At 31.1% G+C, this 15,161-nt stretch overlaps 1 protein-coding gene across 4 annotated transcripts in view; it reads left to right on the top strand.

Moving 5' to 3' along the window:
- The window catches only part of Zdhhc17 (zDHHC palmitoyltransferase 17), a 92,450-nt gene extending 77,530 nt beyond the window's left edge, over nt 1-14,920 (top strand). For all 4 annotated transcript variants that reach the window (XM_078053109.1, XM_078053111.1, XM_078053110.1 and 1 more), the window contains 7 exons: nt 4,443-4,565; nt 5,338-5,400; nt 7,863-7,956; nt 8,787-8,870; nt 10,094-10,251; nt 10,828-10,922; nt 12,032-14,920. In XM_078053109.1, the coding sequence (XP_077909235.1) occupies nt 4,443-4,565; nt 5,338-5,400; nt 7,863-7,956; nt 8,787-8,870; nt 10,094-10,251; nt 10,828-10,922; nt 12,032-12,170 (756 nt within the window). In that variant the 3' untranslated portion in view covers nt 12,171-14,920. The remainder of the gene's footprint in view (nt 1-4,442; nt 4,566-5,337; nt 5,401-7,862; nt 7,957-8,786; nt 8,871-10,093; nt 10,252-10,827; nt 10,923-12,031) is intronic.
- The last annotated feature ends 241 nt before the right edge of the window (nt 14,921-15,161 follow it).

Here is a 15,161-nt window from a genome sequence, read left to right as displayed (position 1 = left end):
ATGTTTTGCTCAAAGTTATATAGACAGCTAATTATAAAGAAAGGTGTAGAATCCAGGTTTTTTACTTGATTCAGTGTATCTTCAAATGTCCTCATGTTACATTGTGAACATAATTTGTAAACTTTTCTGGAAAATTTGACAATGTAGAAAGAGCTTTAAATATACCCTCTGATCTCTAATCACATGCAAGTAATACAAGGTATAAGATCAAAAATTATTTATAAGAGTATTTCTCAAGCATATTTTGTAATGGGGAAGAATTGGAAACAACTGAATATCCAACCTGAATAAAGGGATAATTTTATCAGTTATACTACATATTGAGTGGGATTAAATACCATTAAAATGCTTTTCTAAGATTTAATGATATGGGCTCATTAGAATATAATAAAAATACTAAGTTTTATATACAAAGTAATTCTGATTTTAAAAGGTACCAAGGGAAAGAACTGGAAGTGAGTGAATATATAGAATTTTCAAAGTGATGATCACTGGATGTTGTACTCATGATTTGTTGTTGTTGTTGTTCTTTATTTGCAAAGAAACAGCTTTGGGTTTTATTCATCTTTTAAAATTTTTCATTTTTTTCTTTAACTTCTTAATTCTATCCTTTTCCTTATTTTTTCATAGAAGCATTTAGAGTTAAAATGTTCTTCTTTATGTACTATTTCAAAATGTTTCATTATGCATTTAAAAATCAAGCTTATTAATTGAGTTGCTCAAGGGAGCAAAATTTTTATCTAAAAATAGATAAAAATTCCTTACTAAATTTTTATCTTCCTCAGTATCACTTATAGAGCATATTGTGTTAAATCTTTCCACTTTATTTATCAATGTGGAGGTTTTCTCTTTGAGTTTGGTTTTAGCTTGACATTTTATTGGTAAATCATTAAATGCCTACAGGTTTAGAATTATTTCATTCAAAACTGTTGAACCTTTTATCTATATGTAGTAACTCAAAGTAAAAAGCATTAACAGTGAATGACTTATTAATATTTGCTCTTAACCAATGATCTTGAATTTTGTAAATGTCTCTAGCAAACTTTTACAGTGTCTCCAGTAGCATATAAGTATAAGAAGACATCCAAAAAGTAGACACTTCAATTTTAGAACGATGTGCCTCTAGATTTGTACTTGTTTATCATGTCTACTCTTCAGGGGATCCTCTTATAACTGCTCAGCAACATGTTTTAAAAAGATCTTTAAAAAGAATCCTATGACATTATCATTATGATTGAAGAACAACCAGTAGGTTTTAGAGGATGTTAATCTTTGTCCTTCACATTTCCTTAATATATAGTACAGTATGGCTTTTCAGTACGATATATTAAAATGGAGGTCATAATGTACATCACATATATAATATACAAAAATGAACGTTTTTCCTTTTTATGAAAAATTTTTGTAATATCTCTGAATTCTTTTCTTTTTATTGTATTTCCTTCTTTGTGCATAAAATCATCCTTACATTGAATTATCTTTGGCTGCCATTTGTGTTCGTGCTCTTATTTCTAATTATTTTGTCTTAGTTTCTTTATGCTCCATGTATTTATCTTTCCAGATGTTTTTAGTTCACTTATATAATAGATTCTATTTGGTCTCAGTCTGTTTTGTTATATCTAGAATGACCCTTTTTGTGGATTCTGGTTAGGGCTCTCTTCCTAGTTTTTAGGAATTTTCTTGGTGTCTTCAGAAATCTCTCATTCTTCTTAGTTATTATACTGCTATTGGATCAGGGCCCTACCCTTATGATTTCATTTAACATTAATTGTCTCCTAAATACCTTCTCTGTAGATGTGGTCACATTGAGGGGTAGGGATTCAACATGTGGTTCTAGGTGAGGCAGATACAAGTAAACTGCAGAATTAGTGTGAAATTGATCACATTTCTTAGACTTGGCCTTCTTATCTAGTTTTTCAATCTACTTGTATAGGTGGAGGCAGGCCCGAGGCCTCCACTAGGCAGCTTGCCTCACCAGAATGGTCTGTTTCCTTGGCCTTCAGTTTTAAGATTTATGGTATAGTAGAGCTTGTCCCTTTGCCAAAGTTGTTACTAGTATTTTGGGGAGTAGTTGGTTTGATTTACTGTTTGGGTTTGTTTTGTTGAGTACAGTGATAAAGAAATTTAGTGCATGGATTTCAATTTATTAACTTAGAAAATCTAGTTAGATATGTTTCTTTAAAAATAATCAAGTGAGAGCTGTAGCCATCAAAATAATATCCAAATTGATTAATTACATGTAATGATTTCATAAACATTGAAATGAAATTGATAACGTCTATCTCTAAGTGACGGACTATTTCTGCATAAAATCATAAGTTAAAAGGATAAAATTACACTATTTTGCCTCTAAAATTAGCAGCATTTGTCCCTTAGTGCTAATGCAAAGGTAGTCATCAAACAGCCATTACTAGTGGGGTTATAAATTGATGATATCTTTCTGGAAAATAATTTGACATTATGAAAATATATAACAAGGCTCAAAAATGTTTATAGATTTTTTTCATAATATTTGTTGACCCAGGAAATTCTGAGCACTATATAGAGCTAGAATAGCATAGGTAATAAATGCCAGGCTTTTAATACTTGCTCTCCTTCTAACTCATTCTGCAGTCTTGGATTTAGCCTCTGCCCACATTTCTCATCTATAAAATGGGCTTAGCAGCGGGATTTATCATAGGGTTCTTGGTTTGACTTCAGTGGCACATTGATGGTGACTAATCAGTGTTATTTATTAGGTTAATCTTAAATATACTATGATATTAATTGTAACTAAACATAGAGATTACCAAAAATAAAGCAGTTATTTTTGGATTATAGAATTACTGGTGGTTTTTGGTTTTGTGGGTTTTTTTGGCTTTATGGTTTTTAAAAGTGCTCTTATTTTGTTTAAGAATCACATTAATACTAAAAACAACCATTCTATTTGTAGAGAATGTACAATTTTAAAAATTTAATGAAAATTAAAATTTAAAAATTAACCTGTTTAATCTATTATTAAAACTGAGTTCAGATCATTTAAAGATAATTTGCTTGCCTTTGAAAGCAAGTAAAGAAATTTTTTAAGTTCATCTGATATTTGATTCCTGAATGATCCTGTCAAATATGTGGTCATATATAGGGCTGCTAGTGACCCTCTGCAAATTTAATTCAGACTGTAAGAGCCTGATCTGTTTATTGAGATGTTAACATTTTTTTAAACTGTTGTAATCAGTAAAGGTGCTGTATAGAGTAATGCCAGTATTTAGCATTCTTTTTACATAATATTTACCCAGCTATTCTCAAGAAGGTTCTGAATGTAGGAATAGCTGAATGTTTGACTTCTTACTTGTTTTTTGTTGGCTCTGACAGTATATTTTGTGGAATAAGGGCATAAAAGTTGGGGGAAAGACAAGACTGGAGGAAAAAAGGAAAGGCAAATCACTCTTGAATATAGCAGGTAATAATAATAATTGGTCTTTCTTTTTCACTTTTCCTGCATTTTGAGTGGTTATTGATATTTGCCAAACAAATGTAGGATGATTTCATTCCAGAAGTTGTTTTCTGTGTATGTGAGAAATATAAACAGTGTGTATATGCATGATAATGTAAAAAAAAAAGTCTTGTAAAATTCTTTCATAATTCTTATATCCAAATGATATCTTAAAAATGGTTTATTTCAGTATACCAGATGTTTTGTTTTCTAGAAATGCATTGCTCTAGCCACATTATTTTATTTTTTATATATTTATAAATATCTAGCACATTTCTTCTGTTTTCATTAGGTAGAAAAATGTGAACTGAGAAATTATTGTGTTCTAAGCAACTTTATAAATACATTTTCTAAGATCAACTGAATGTGTTCAAAAAAGGCATAGGAGAGAATTTTTCTCTTTTGGTTTACCTTTAGTTAAAGGCAATCTTTAAAATACATAGGTCTATATCTGAAGTGTTTGGTAAAAATACAAATATATCTTAATGCATGTAGATAAAGTATATATGTAATAACTTTGAACATGGAAAAAATCCCTGAATTTTTGTCAGACAAAATGTTGATTGCTTAATCTGTTTACCTAATTTTTATCATATTCACTGACTTAATCCCATCAACCTGAGGCAGGAGGATCACGAGTCTAGCCTCAGCAATTTAACAAGATTCTGTCTCCAATAAATACCTACCTACACACATACATAAAATAGGGCTGGGTATGTAGCTCAGTGGTATACTGTCCCTGGATTCAAGCCCTAGTACCAAAAAATAAATAAAGTGTCAGATATTCTACATCGTTTAAAATTTATAAGGAAGTCACATTTTAATTTTTTAAATTTAATTATGAACATAGTGGGAAAATACCTATTTTGTTTAAAATTTATAATATTTTCATTGGTAATATTGTAAAAGTTTATGGATTATAAATCTACATATAATAACATTGCTTTAGATTCCTTAACTTGAGGAACATCTCAACTTTTTATTTATTCATCTTCCATTCCTTGCCAATAGTGTTGCACTTTTCTACAATTTTGGAAAATCTTGGAAATCAGATCCAGGGATTATTAAAGCTACAGAAGAGCAAAAGAAAAAGGTAGGAAATACAGCTTACATGTTTAGAGTACAAAGAAAAAAATTTTTGGCATATAAAGGAATTTTATACTAAATTGGGATTATGTATATTTTATTTGGTGCTCACTGATGGCAGTTTTGTGATGTCTGTCATTAACATTTCTATGACATTATATAATTTCATGTTTCTTTTCCTTACAAGACAATAAATAAATAAAACATGATTGCTTTGAGAGGCAAAGACATTATCTCTCATACCTCTGTAAATCCATAGCAAATAACATGCATTCAGTAAATATTTGTTGAATGACTATAAATAGAAGACCAGTAAACTGATGATAGTTCAGTTAAAATATTTGTATATATGATCCAGGGTATATCTCTCCTATAATGTAACCTGGGTACTTGAAAGTAAGTTCACAAAAGTTGTGAATTGAACTAGAGGCATTTTAGATTATTTTACGGGCTGTTTTATCCATTCTCTATTCACAAAACAAATCTTGATGATTTATTCCTGCCCACAGTAGATTAAGACAGTGGCAAATTCTTATGGTCCAATACCCTTTTTTTTTGTCTGGGCTGCATAGAAATTGCTCCCATGATGTTCTTCGGAATTCATATTGTAGTTAAATAGAAGTAAGTGAGCAAAACATTTTATTTCTTATTTTGAACTTAAAACTTTGGGACATTAAAGATGAGCTTCATATTTATTGACTCATAGTAATGACAAAAGAATTGGGGAGCATTATTCATTTCTGAAAAAGTAATTGTTTGTTTGTTTGTTTGATTCATAGACAATAGTTGAACTTGCAGAAACGGGAAGCCTGGACCTCAGTATATTCTGCAGTACCTGTTTGGTAGTATTTGTTTGTTCTTTCCTCTTCTTCCTTCTTCTGAAAGCAGCATAGCATTATAGGCTTGGGGGTGGGGATTAAGGAGAATTTGTTTTGCTGGGCAAGTTTTTAACCCTCACCCCACAAAGTACCATTTAGTCCATAGTACAAAAGGAAAGATGATTAAAGTATTTCACCTTCCCTGGTGCTTATTTCCCTATAGTAGATCTAGACTATACTTCTGACTCAGAAGTGCTATTTATTCTCCTTCTCTTTTTACATCTTAAAATGTAATTCAATAAAAGTATAATTGTAAAATATTTTAAAAGTTTACTGTAAATCCCTAATAGATTTCTTCACTGAGCTTTAAGAAAATTTGTTTTTGAACTTAAAAGTCACAGTGGGAAATTCATTACATAAATTTACAGACAACATGGCCACGTAGCATCTTCAGTTGGAGTATTACTTGTCTGTAGCAAAGTTGTTTTACGCAGCTTTGAACATTATTATTGATTTTTAAAGTTGTCTGATTTGTCATATAATCAGATATGTGCAAAATTAATATTTGCTTATGAAGTCAAATATAGTAATACAGTTTTGAGTTTATTGTAGGCATTAAATCTTAATGTCTTAATTTGTTCTTTAGAAGTATTTTGGAAAATTTTGCTACAGTGGTTAAACCATATTTTTCTACATTTGTATATTTGCAAATTATACAATGAGATGAGGTGCTCTTTTATACCTTTAAATTAAATGCTGCAGGTAAACTAATGCCTTATCATTTGATTAATAGTGGAATTGTTGGATTAATTTAGGATTATAGAATGTTTTTGAAACAGCTTTCATTCTACAGAGTTCTTTGTTTCACTTAATTTTTTGACTAGTTATAATTTTGAATATTTATATGCTTTTTTTACTTTGGGGAGCAACTTTAAGGTACTACATAGATTCTTTTCAGTAAGGCATTCTTTGAAAAGGTTTCTGTGTTTCATTAACAGTCTTTTTATAAAATTGGTATTCTTGTCTTAATGTTTAGAATCTTTCCATGTACTGCTATTCTGTAGAAATACTATTCTGTTCCACAAAGTCAAGGATGCAATGTGGTTCTCCTTGCTGTATGACTGTTTAGTGACTCAGTACAGACAGCAGTTTTGTTGTTAAGTAATCTGACAAGAACAATATTATTTTTGTCATTATATCATAGACATTTAATTATGTTAAGAGCCATGTACTTTGGAATAGATAATTCCTTGTTGTAAAGAGCATTTTCTGTATAAAATCATTCAAATCTAAGGGGTAATCTTCACTCTAGGTATGCTTCACTTTGATTAATAGTTCCCTAAGAAGGCACATGTACAAAAGAGTTTTTTTAAAAGAAGGATTTACTTGGTAATGAGCTAAGGATATGTTATGTTTAGGGAGCTTGAGACCAAGTTACCCCTTAACTCCTCATCCTGTTGTTCAAATTTTTGAACAGTTTATCCTTTTCTTTGGTCCATAGGTAATTTTTAGTAGATACAAGAACTGCACATCCACCTATACCTTTTCCTGGGTATCTCAAATCAAACTAGTGTCTAACCTTATACAAAGTAATAGGGAAATGGCAGAGCTTTTATTGAAACACCAATATAATCAATGTAGGCTATTGTAAATTTTATTTCTGTCATGAGTTAATAACTCTAGCTTTTGTTATATATCCATTATTGGAACTGCTAGCCCTTTGAAGATTATTCCTTTGGCTAATTTAGTATAATATAAAGTGAAAAGCATTTCTAAAACACTTAAAACAGATATCACAAACATAAATTTTTTTATTGCCTGTGAAGGGTTGAATAATGGAGTTTGCTTTTTGACTCTCTAAACTTGATATTCATGTTCTGCTTTCTCAGATGTGTTCATAAATTCCTGCAAGGAAAATGTTGAACTTTAATTTGAAGTCTCAGGAGGCACTTAAATAGAAGTGTGCACTTAATATTTTTGGCTGAAATTGTTAGTATCAGAAAGGCACTTTTATTACTGATTTCAAATTATAAAAGCTTCTTTTATTCACTTCTAACCTGATCTTTCTTTTATTATTAAAGAAAAATTTAATTTGATTTATTAGAGTAACTAGTATTAAGACTATTAATCAAATGAATCTTAGAAGCCTGGAGAGTGATACACACACATGCATGCACACACGTACATACGTACATATACACATACATATGTAAATGTGTGTATATATACACACATATACATACATACATAGATGTAGGAGTATGTGTGTATGCATGCATGTATTTATTTATTTATCTTTTTAGTCTTTGTAGTTGCAGTTTCATTAAATAATAAAGAATAGTACTTTTTGTTTGGTTTTATTGATTTGGAAACCTTGATATAATCTTGTTCAAAAAACATAGTTTTGATTTTACATATTTGTATTTTGAGAAAATAAATGTTCAGCTCTTCTGTCTTTCATAATCTTTTAACATGCTTATTAACAGATACGGAAACCAGTGAGGTCCAAACATTGTGGCGTGTGCAACCGTTGTATAGCGAAATTTGATCATCATTGTCCTTGGGTGGGTAACTGTGTAGGTAAGTTACATTAGTAGTTTCTAAATGTATTGTTCATAGGTTACTTAGGTAACTAATGAAGTACAGTCTTAAAATAGGTAGCAGAAAGTTTATTCCTGTATCCTTGATCCTTCTAGTTATCTTTTGGTTAACAAATCAACCAAGAGATAGTGGGAAAAACTTATAGAATTGCTGTCTAGAAAAGATTGATTTTATATCTCTGTCCATTTTCTGTGTGTCTGCTTGTTTCTGCTCTCTGTTGGGTAACAGTGAAATTGCAAAGGAGATAAATAATACTGGTTTTTAAATTAAGCTAGAAAAAATAAAACAATAACCATGCTTGAAATGATGTTATGTACAAAGATAGGAATAATGCATAGCTGAACACACCTCAGTGTTGAAGAATGGTATTATCTGAGGAGATGAAGTAAGTGATCTAAAAGATGATCTTGGAGATTTTATGAAGAGACAGAAGAGAAACATTACAAAGATTGTGTGACTGTCACAGAGAAACCTTTGAAAAGCTGGATTATAAGATTTATAAAATAGGTTTATTTTCAATCTCACAAAACAAAGAAAAGAGCAAAGGTCAGAATTGTGATTTATTTTGTTCATTGGGACTCCCTTGCCTTCAGAGTGAATATCATTGCAGTCATCACATCTTTGTGTAACTATAAGCATTCTTATTTTAAGATTTTTATTAAAACATTTGTTTTCTTGAAAGCCGTTTTATAAATAACTTATGTTATTATTGTCCAAGTTAATCACACCTTTCATAGCACACCCCTCAAAGGTGTATTACCAGTCGTTTTTTCTTAGCTGAAAAACATTGCTTCTGTGTTGTTCTTCAGGTGCAGGCAACCATAGATACTTTATGGGCTACCTATTCTTCTTGCTTTTTATGATCTGCTGGATGATTTATGGTTGTATTTCTTGTGAGTACAATTAGTTTTTTGCCTTATTAAAGCATAAATGTTGCATAATCAGATTATAATTAATATTACTTATGTAATGACAAAAGTCTTTTAACATAAAAATATATGGTTTGGGGAACACCTTATGAAGGATAAAGAAAAAATTAAAACAGTTCTATCAGATATCTTCAACATATAGTATAAGCAGTTATCAGTTAGCCACCTTTTAATATGTGTGTCCCCTGGAAAACATGGTTTAACAAGCTTTGAAAAGCTTCTGGGTAAAATACACCAACATTTCACATCACACGCTTGCTTTATTCTGGTGGTTTGTAGATGCAGCCTTTGTGCCAGTTCCTCTTTCTTACCAAACAGTTGGGAAAATATATGTAGAATTAAGGTTGCACAAAACTTGGAATCTTATTATTGTCTATTAAGGAATATTGGGTATCAGAAATTACCTTTTTAAGATATGTTGTCATGTATTTGACTACATGGTTTTAGTACTTTAGAGGAAGTGGTAGTTTTTATTACATTGAGAACCCAGTCTGTAAAAGTTTAAATGAAAACGTAAGTTCAGGGCTTAATGAGGCTTGGCATAAACCATTAGATTCTGGTTTAAAAATAAGTCCTATAAGGATGGTTTATTAGTCTTCCTACCCTTGGAGATAATAAAAATGATCAGTGCTGTTCCCTTGATGAACAAAAAGAAGCTACTTCCTCAAATAGAGATTAAGGGAACTATTTGGTCAAAGAGCTTGACCTACTTTCTGGCCCAGCATACCTGAGAGAGAACAGTTTCCTGCTGACAAAAGTAGTTTTTGATTGCAGCAGCTCTCCAACCAGAGATTTGTGTTAGAAAAGCTTACCTTACCGATGTGATTCTATTAAATTCCCCTCCCTTTCCCCAATATTTCACTTCTCATCTTTGTTTAAAGAAAAGGTTCTTTTAAAGTTTTGTGTATATGCAGTACCAGTCAAATAAATCTGCCACAAGATATAGAGTAATTATTTGAAGATTAGCTGCTGCTTTCCCCTTTCTCTCTTGGGTGTGCTTTTTTCACTATAATATAATGGGTTTATTTAAAAATGTAAAAACATTTGCCATTGTGTGTCATCAATTAAATCTGGACCATCAGACCTTTTTTAAGTTGTAAAAAAGCATAACTCTTTAGCATTAATGGCTGCATAAGATGCTTGGATGATAAATGAATGAATGTGAGGCCCTCATGTTCTGATTTTAGACTGGGGACTTCACTGTGAGACCACTTACACCAAGGATGGATTTTGGACATATATTACTCAGATCGCCACATGTTCACCTTGGATGTTTTGGATGTTTCTGAACAGTGTTTTTCATTTCATGTGGGTGGCTGTATTACTCATGTGTCAGATGTACCAGGTAGGTACAAGTGCATTATTTGTTCCTGAGTGTGCTGTTTTAAAAATTCTCTCCTTTCTTTTTTTAAAAATTATTTTTATTAGTTGTTGATGGGTCTTTATTTTATTTACTTATTTATTTATATGTGGTGCTGAGGATCGAACCCAGTGCCTCACACATACTAGGCAAGAGCACTACCACTGAGCCACAACTCCAGCCCCTCTTTCCTTTCTTAAAAGATAGTATTCTCTTCCTAACCACTGTGACTTTTCAAGGTGTGCGCCACAATGCTTAGCATTAAAATTAAAGATTTTTTGAAAGCTCATTCTGAAACAGGCTGATGGAGGGGTGGCATATGTAGTATCTGCGTGTCTCCAGTGCACAATGCCAACTGACCTGTTATTAAATATCTTTCCTATTTAACTGGCTACTTTTCAGAGTTAAAATGATATGATGTAAACTAGCTCAATAAGCTCCTAGTGGGAAACTAAAAACAGTTCGTGTTCCTCTCCATCTTAGTCCTCTTGAGAATTAACTTTTTCTTTTTGTATATTAAATAATCAAGAGAATAATAGGTTGCTTTCTCTTTCCTTTTAGATATCATGTTTAGGTATTACTACAAATGAAAGAATGAATGCCAGAAGATATAAGCACTTTAAAGTCACAACAACATCTATTGAAAGCCCATTCAAGTATGTACATTTTTATAAATTGCATATTTTCCTTTGTTATATAAATTCCTTAGTGAGCAAACAGTAATAATCTAGTGAATATGTTGAAGAGAGGTGTTTTTGGTATGGCAAGAAGATGTGAAATAGGAAATATTTATTTTACTTAGCAATATTAAAACTAGTTTTTAATTAATACTGAATTTATGATTTCTGCAGAAGTAGCATTGGTTAGTATATCAACACACCATAACATAACATAGAATTCATCACATTAACTGTGTAAAAATTTGTAATATCTCTTTTAATATACATATATATTTAATTTGATTACATGAAATATTTAAAACTGAGTTTTGTGTAAGCTGATACCTACTCTTGAGTATTTGTAATATTATTAATTATTGCATATGTCTAGAAGAAAGTAAGTGTGCTTTTATATAAAAAAGAGGATTCTCTTATTGGTACAGTAATTATACAAGATGTACAACTGACTTTTTTTTCAATAACAAAGATGTTATTGAACTTCTAAAATTCCCTGAACTTACTCTTGACATTTCTTTTTTAATTGTTACTAGTAGTTCTATTGCCAAATTCATGTCATATACAATTATTTTGTCTTTTGCTTCCTTTCTCAATTTGGAGAGGAATTGTTTCCTTGCCAAATAAAAAAATTTTTGGACCACTGGGTGCATTGGCACATCCTACTTATTCTGGAGACAGACAGGAGGATTGCCAGTTTGAGGCGAGCCTGAGCAACTTAGTGATATTCTCTCTTCAAATAAAACATTGAAAAAAAAAAAATAGGACTGGAGACGTAACTCAGTCTTAAAGTGCCCCTGGGTTCAATCCCCATTACCACTCCTCTCCCTCTGCAAAAAACTGTGTGTGGCACAGGAATGAAATAAATGCAACCTTTTAAATTAGCAAAAGAATAAAATCAGTTGTATCAGAGTTGTGGAAAACATAATTCACTTTTTAAAAAAATAATGATAAATTGGTTCTTTTTTTGCAAGTAACCTGAGTTTTTATGTTTGAGGAAAAAATGGATTTAACACCAAAATTATATTGAACTCACATTAAATCATTTGTATTAATTAATTTTTTTTTTCTTTTTGGGTGACCATTTATAGCCATGGATGTGTAAGGAATATTATAGACTTCTTTGAATTTCGATGCTGTGGCCTCTTTCGTCCTGTTATCGTGGACTGGACCAGACAATATACAATAGAATATGACCAAATATCAGGATCTGGGTACCAGCTTGTGTAGCAACATCTTTATTTTATGAAGCATATTGCTGAGTGGTGCCTGAAAATTGTGTCTGTCCGTGTCTCTCTCTCACTCGAATCCACATCCTTGAACAATAGCATGCTATATGTAGGGCTAACAGTGAATTTTACAGTCTTTTTTTTTCAACATTTTTATTAACAAAAGTCAACATGGACAGAACACACTGCCACTTCTGGGAAGAATAAAGACCATAAAAAGAATCTTAATGGTTGTTAATATGGGAATTCACAACATACTCAACGTCTGGTTTTGTTCTCATTACATTTTTCATGAAAAAAGGGTGAATTTATTCTTTTGACAAACCTGGTATACTGATCAGAAATATTCATTTCTAACTAAAACTAAATTTATGTTACATGGTTACATTTTATGATGCATTCTACCGAGTATTGTGCATCTAATTCCAGGAGAATTGTCTAAAATTGACTGACTAGTATTATGTACATTTTAGAATGTACATGTAAATACTGTGATGAAAATCATGTGGTTTTATTAGGGATCTACTGTGTAATGTGTCTCCAAAGGCACAAGAAAATAATGTTCACAAGAAATGTGCTAATATTTTGTTTCTATCAGCCATTGCAATGCTGGTATGTTTCTAGTTCAGTGAAATAATTTGTAGTAACCTTGCTCTGAGGTTTTATGGTCTGATAATAAAGCACTTGCATGAGTATAGTAAGTCATACTATTTTGTTCAAATTTCAAAGCCCTACTATGTGCATGATACACTGCATAGAATGTATACTAGCAGATATTATCCAGTGAAGCATAAATTAGAATTTAATTTGATGTGCAAACAGTCCAATTTTTAAAAGAGTTGAAGTGAGATTTTCAAGAAAAGGCAAAATAAATAAGCTAATGCAAAAATTCTTAGTAATAGAGGTAAGTGGATATACTTTTAAAATTCTGAGCTGCAAAATATAGACAAAATAACAGAGTTTAAGCTATAGATGGAGCATGATCTCTGTACATAGCACATGGGAATAAAGAAAAGCTAATGGTATTATTTCTGGTTTTTAAAACTGACCTATCAGAAAGCAGGATTTAATCTCCAAGATGATTTCAATTTTCTTAATATTGAATATGTTTTAAAGTTTGTTAATGCTGTCTGAAACAAGTTCAGAAATATTTCCTTATTGTTAAATGTGATGCACTGATCAATTTTTGTTGCAGCATTTCCATACCTTCATGGTGAACTACTTACTAGTCACTGCTTCCATGAATATTGTTTACAAAGTGAGACTTGGTTTAGTCCTCTTAAATGCTGTAGCAAACTGTGGTTCAAGTAACCCGTGGGAAACCTGTGAGAGGGAATGGGGTGGGCTAGGAGGGAGGGAGAATAGTCAGACTGATGACAGATCCTAGACCAGTGTAAAGAATGTGTATCTGTATATAAATAATTTATCAAATAGTTTTCTCTTTATGTCAATATGTGTTAGTGTTTTTAAAGCTGCTGATTTCATTTTATCCAACCAAAAAGAAAAGGGAGATAATTAATGAGCTTCTAGTGATGTTCAATATTGCTGTTAATAGGCATTATACCCTGCAAGTTCACTGCATGTCTGATGCTTGGTAAAATTAGTATTCCCTGTAAAATGCAGATTACAGGCATTAAAGCAATCTAGTGGTATACCCGCCCCTTGCCTTAGTAAGAGGAGCAGTGAAAATGTATATAGTTGATGTTCAGTATTTCCAACTACTACCATTTTTTAATAGTAGTTTCTTTGACCATAGTCACACATCAAAAAAGATTATCCTTAATCTATCTGGGTGTTTTAATATTAGAAAATTGGCCTATGTCCTTTATTTTTGAAAAGGGAAGAGATGGGTGTGTGGTGGCAATAGCATTGTGCCATTTTGTCATAGAATGTTAAAAAGAAAAATGGTTAACTTTACAAATGTGTCTGCTAGTTTTAACTAATTGGGGGAAATTTCTGAAAAATTTTAAATTCAAAGTTATTTATAAAATGCTATTTTTTGTTTAATTTTATTGTTATGGGACACTTCACCTGAAGACTCAGTTGCAATTTTTATCAAATACATTTTAATCAACTTAATGACTGGTGGTTTTCTGAGTTTGAATAAGAATGTTGTTACCATGTTCTTTCTTTGTGGTACAGTATTCTTTTCAATGCAAAAGAAATGTTTCTCAGTTGAACAGGCAAAAATCTCTAAATGTGTAATTAAATAGAAAACATTTGCAACGAAAATGCTTTAGTACTAAACTATTTCATAGTACCAGTGATATCTGTAATTCAGAAATGGTCAGATGGTCAGGAGCCAACTATGCAGCAGTGAACTTACTGTTTAATTATTTTGTAGGTCCTGTGTGTAGAACCAGTTTAACTCAGCTCTAAAGTTATGTATGAAGGTGAATCTTTTGGGAATAGTTCATATCAGCCTTGTTGAATACTTTTAGCAAATAGGAACTTAATTCTCAGCTCTGAACATGAATTACTTCTTTGGCATTTTTTCATTCATAGTTTTTTTCTTTGTAGGAATTTATTTGAAATATTAATAGACGTAAAATGACATCATTATACTTAAGCCATGGGTATTTTTATTTTATATTTTCTTTATTTATAACTGTGCCAAGTATTATTTTGTTACTTACTGTGTTACTCCATGGAAAGAAAAACCTGTAAAGTGTTTAATAAATTAGTTCTCCTTACATAAATTAAATGTCAAAATTTTGTTAAATATTAATCAGAATAAATATTGACTCATAAGTGTGTGCTTGTCTTCAATTTTACTCAGTTAACTTATATTGAAGAAACTATGGTGGTACCTACAAGATGAAAACATTGTTCTGCATATTTATTATCCTAGTACTAGGATTCAAGTGGCAAAAGATTATAGGAATTTGCTTAAATAAAAGGTGAAGTCGGTATTCTAGTAATTTCTAATTCTCTGTGTATTGTGTGTATCATTTTTTAATATAAATAATACATTTTTTCTAGGAATTTTGGG

This window comes from Ictidomys tridecemlineatus, chromosome 6 (assembly GCF_052094955.1).
Source record: "Ictidomys tridecemlineatus isolate mIctTri1 chromosome 6, mIctTri1.hap1, whole genome shotgun sequence".
In the NCBI taxonomy this organism is placed as follows: domain Eukaryota; kingdom Metazoa; phylum Chordata; class Mammalia; order Rodentia; family Sciuridae; genus Ictidomys; species Ictidomys tridecemlineatus.
Note: the sequence above shows the minus strand (reverse complement) of the source record. Positions and strands in the feature narration are given on the sequence as shown.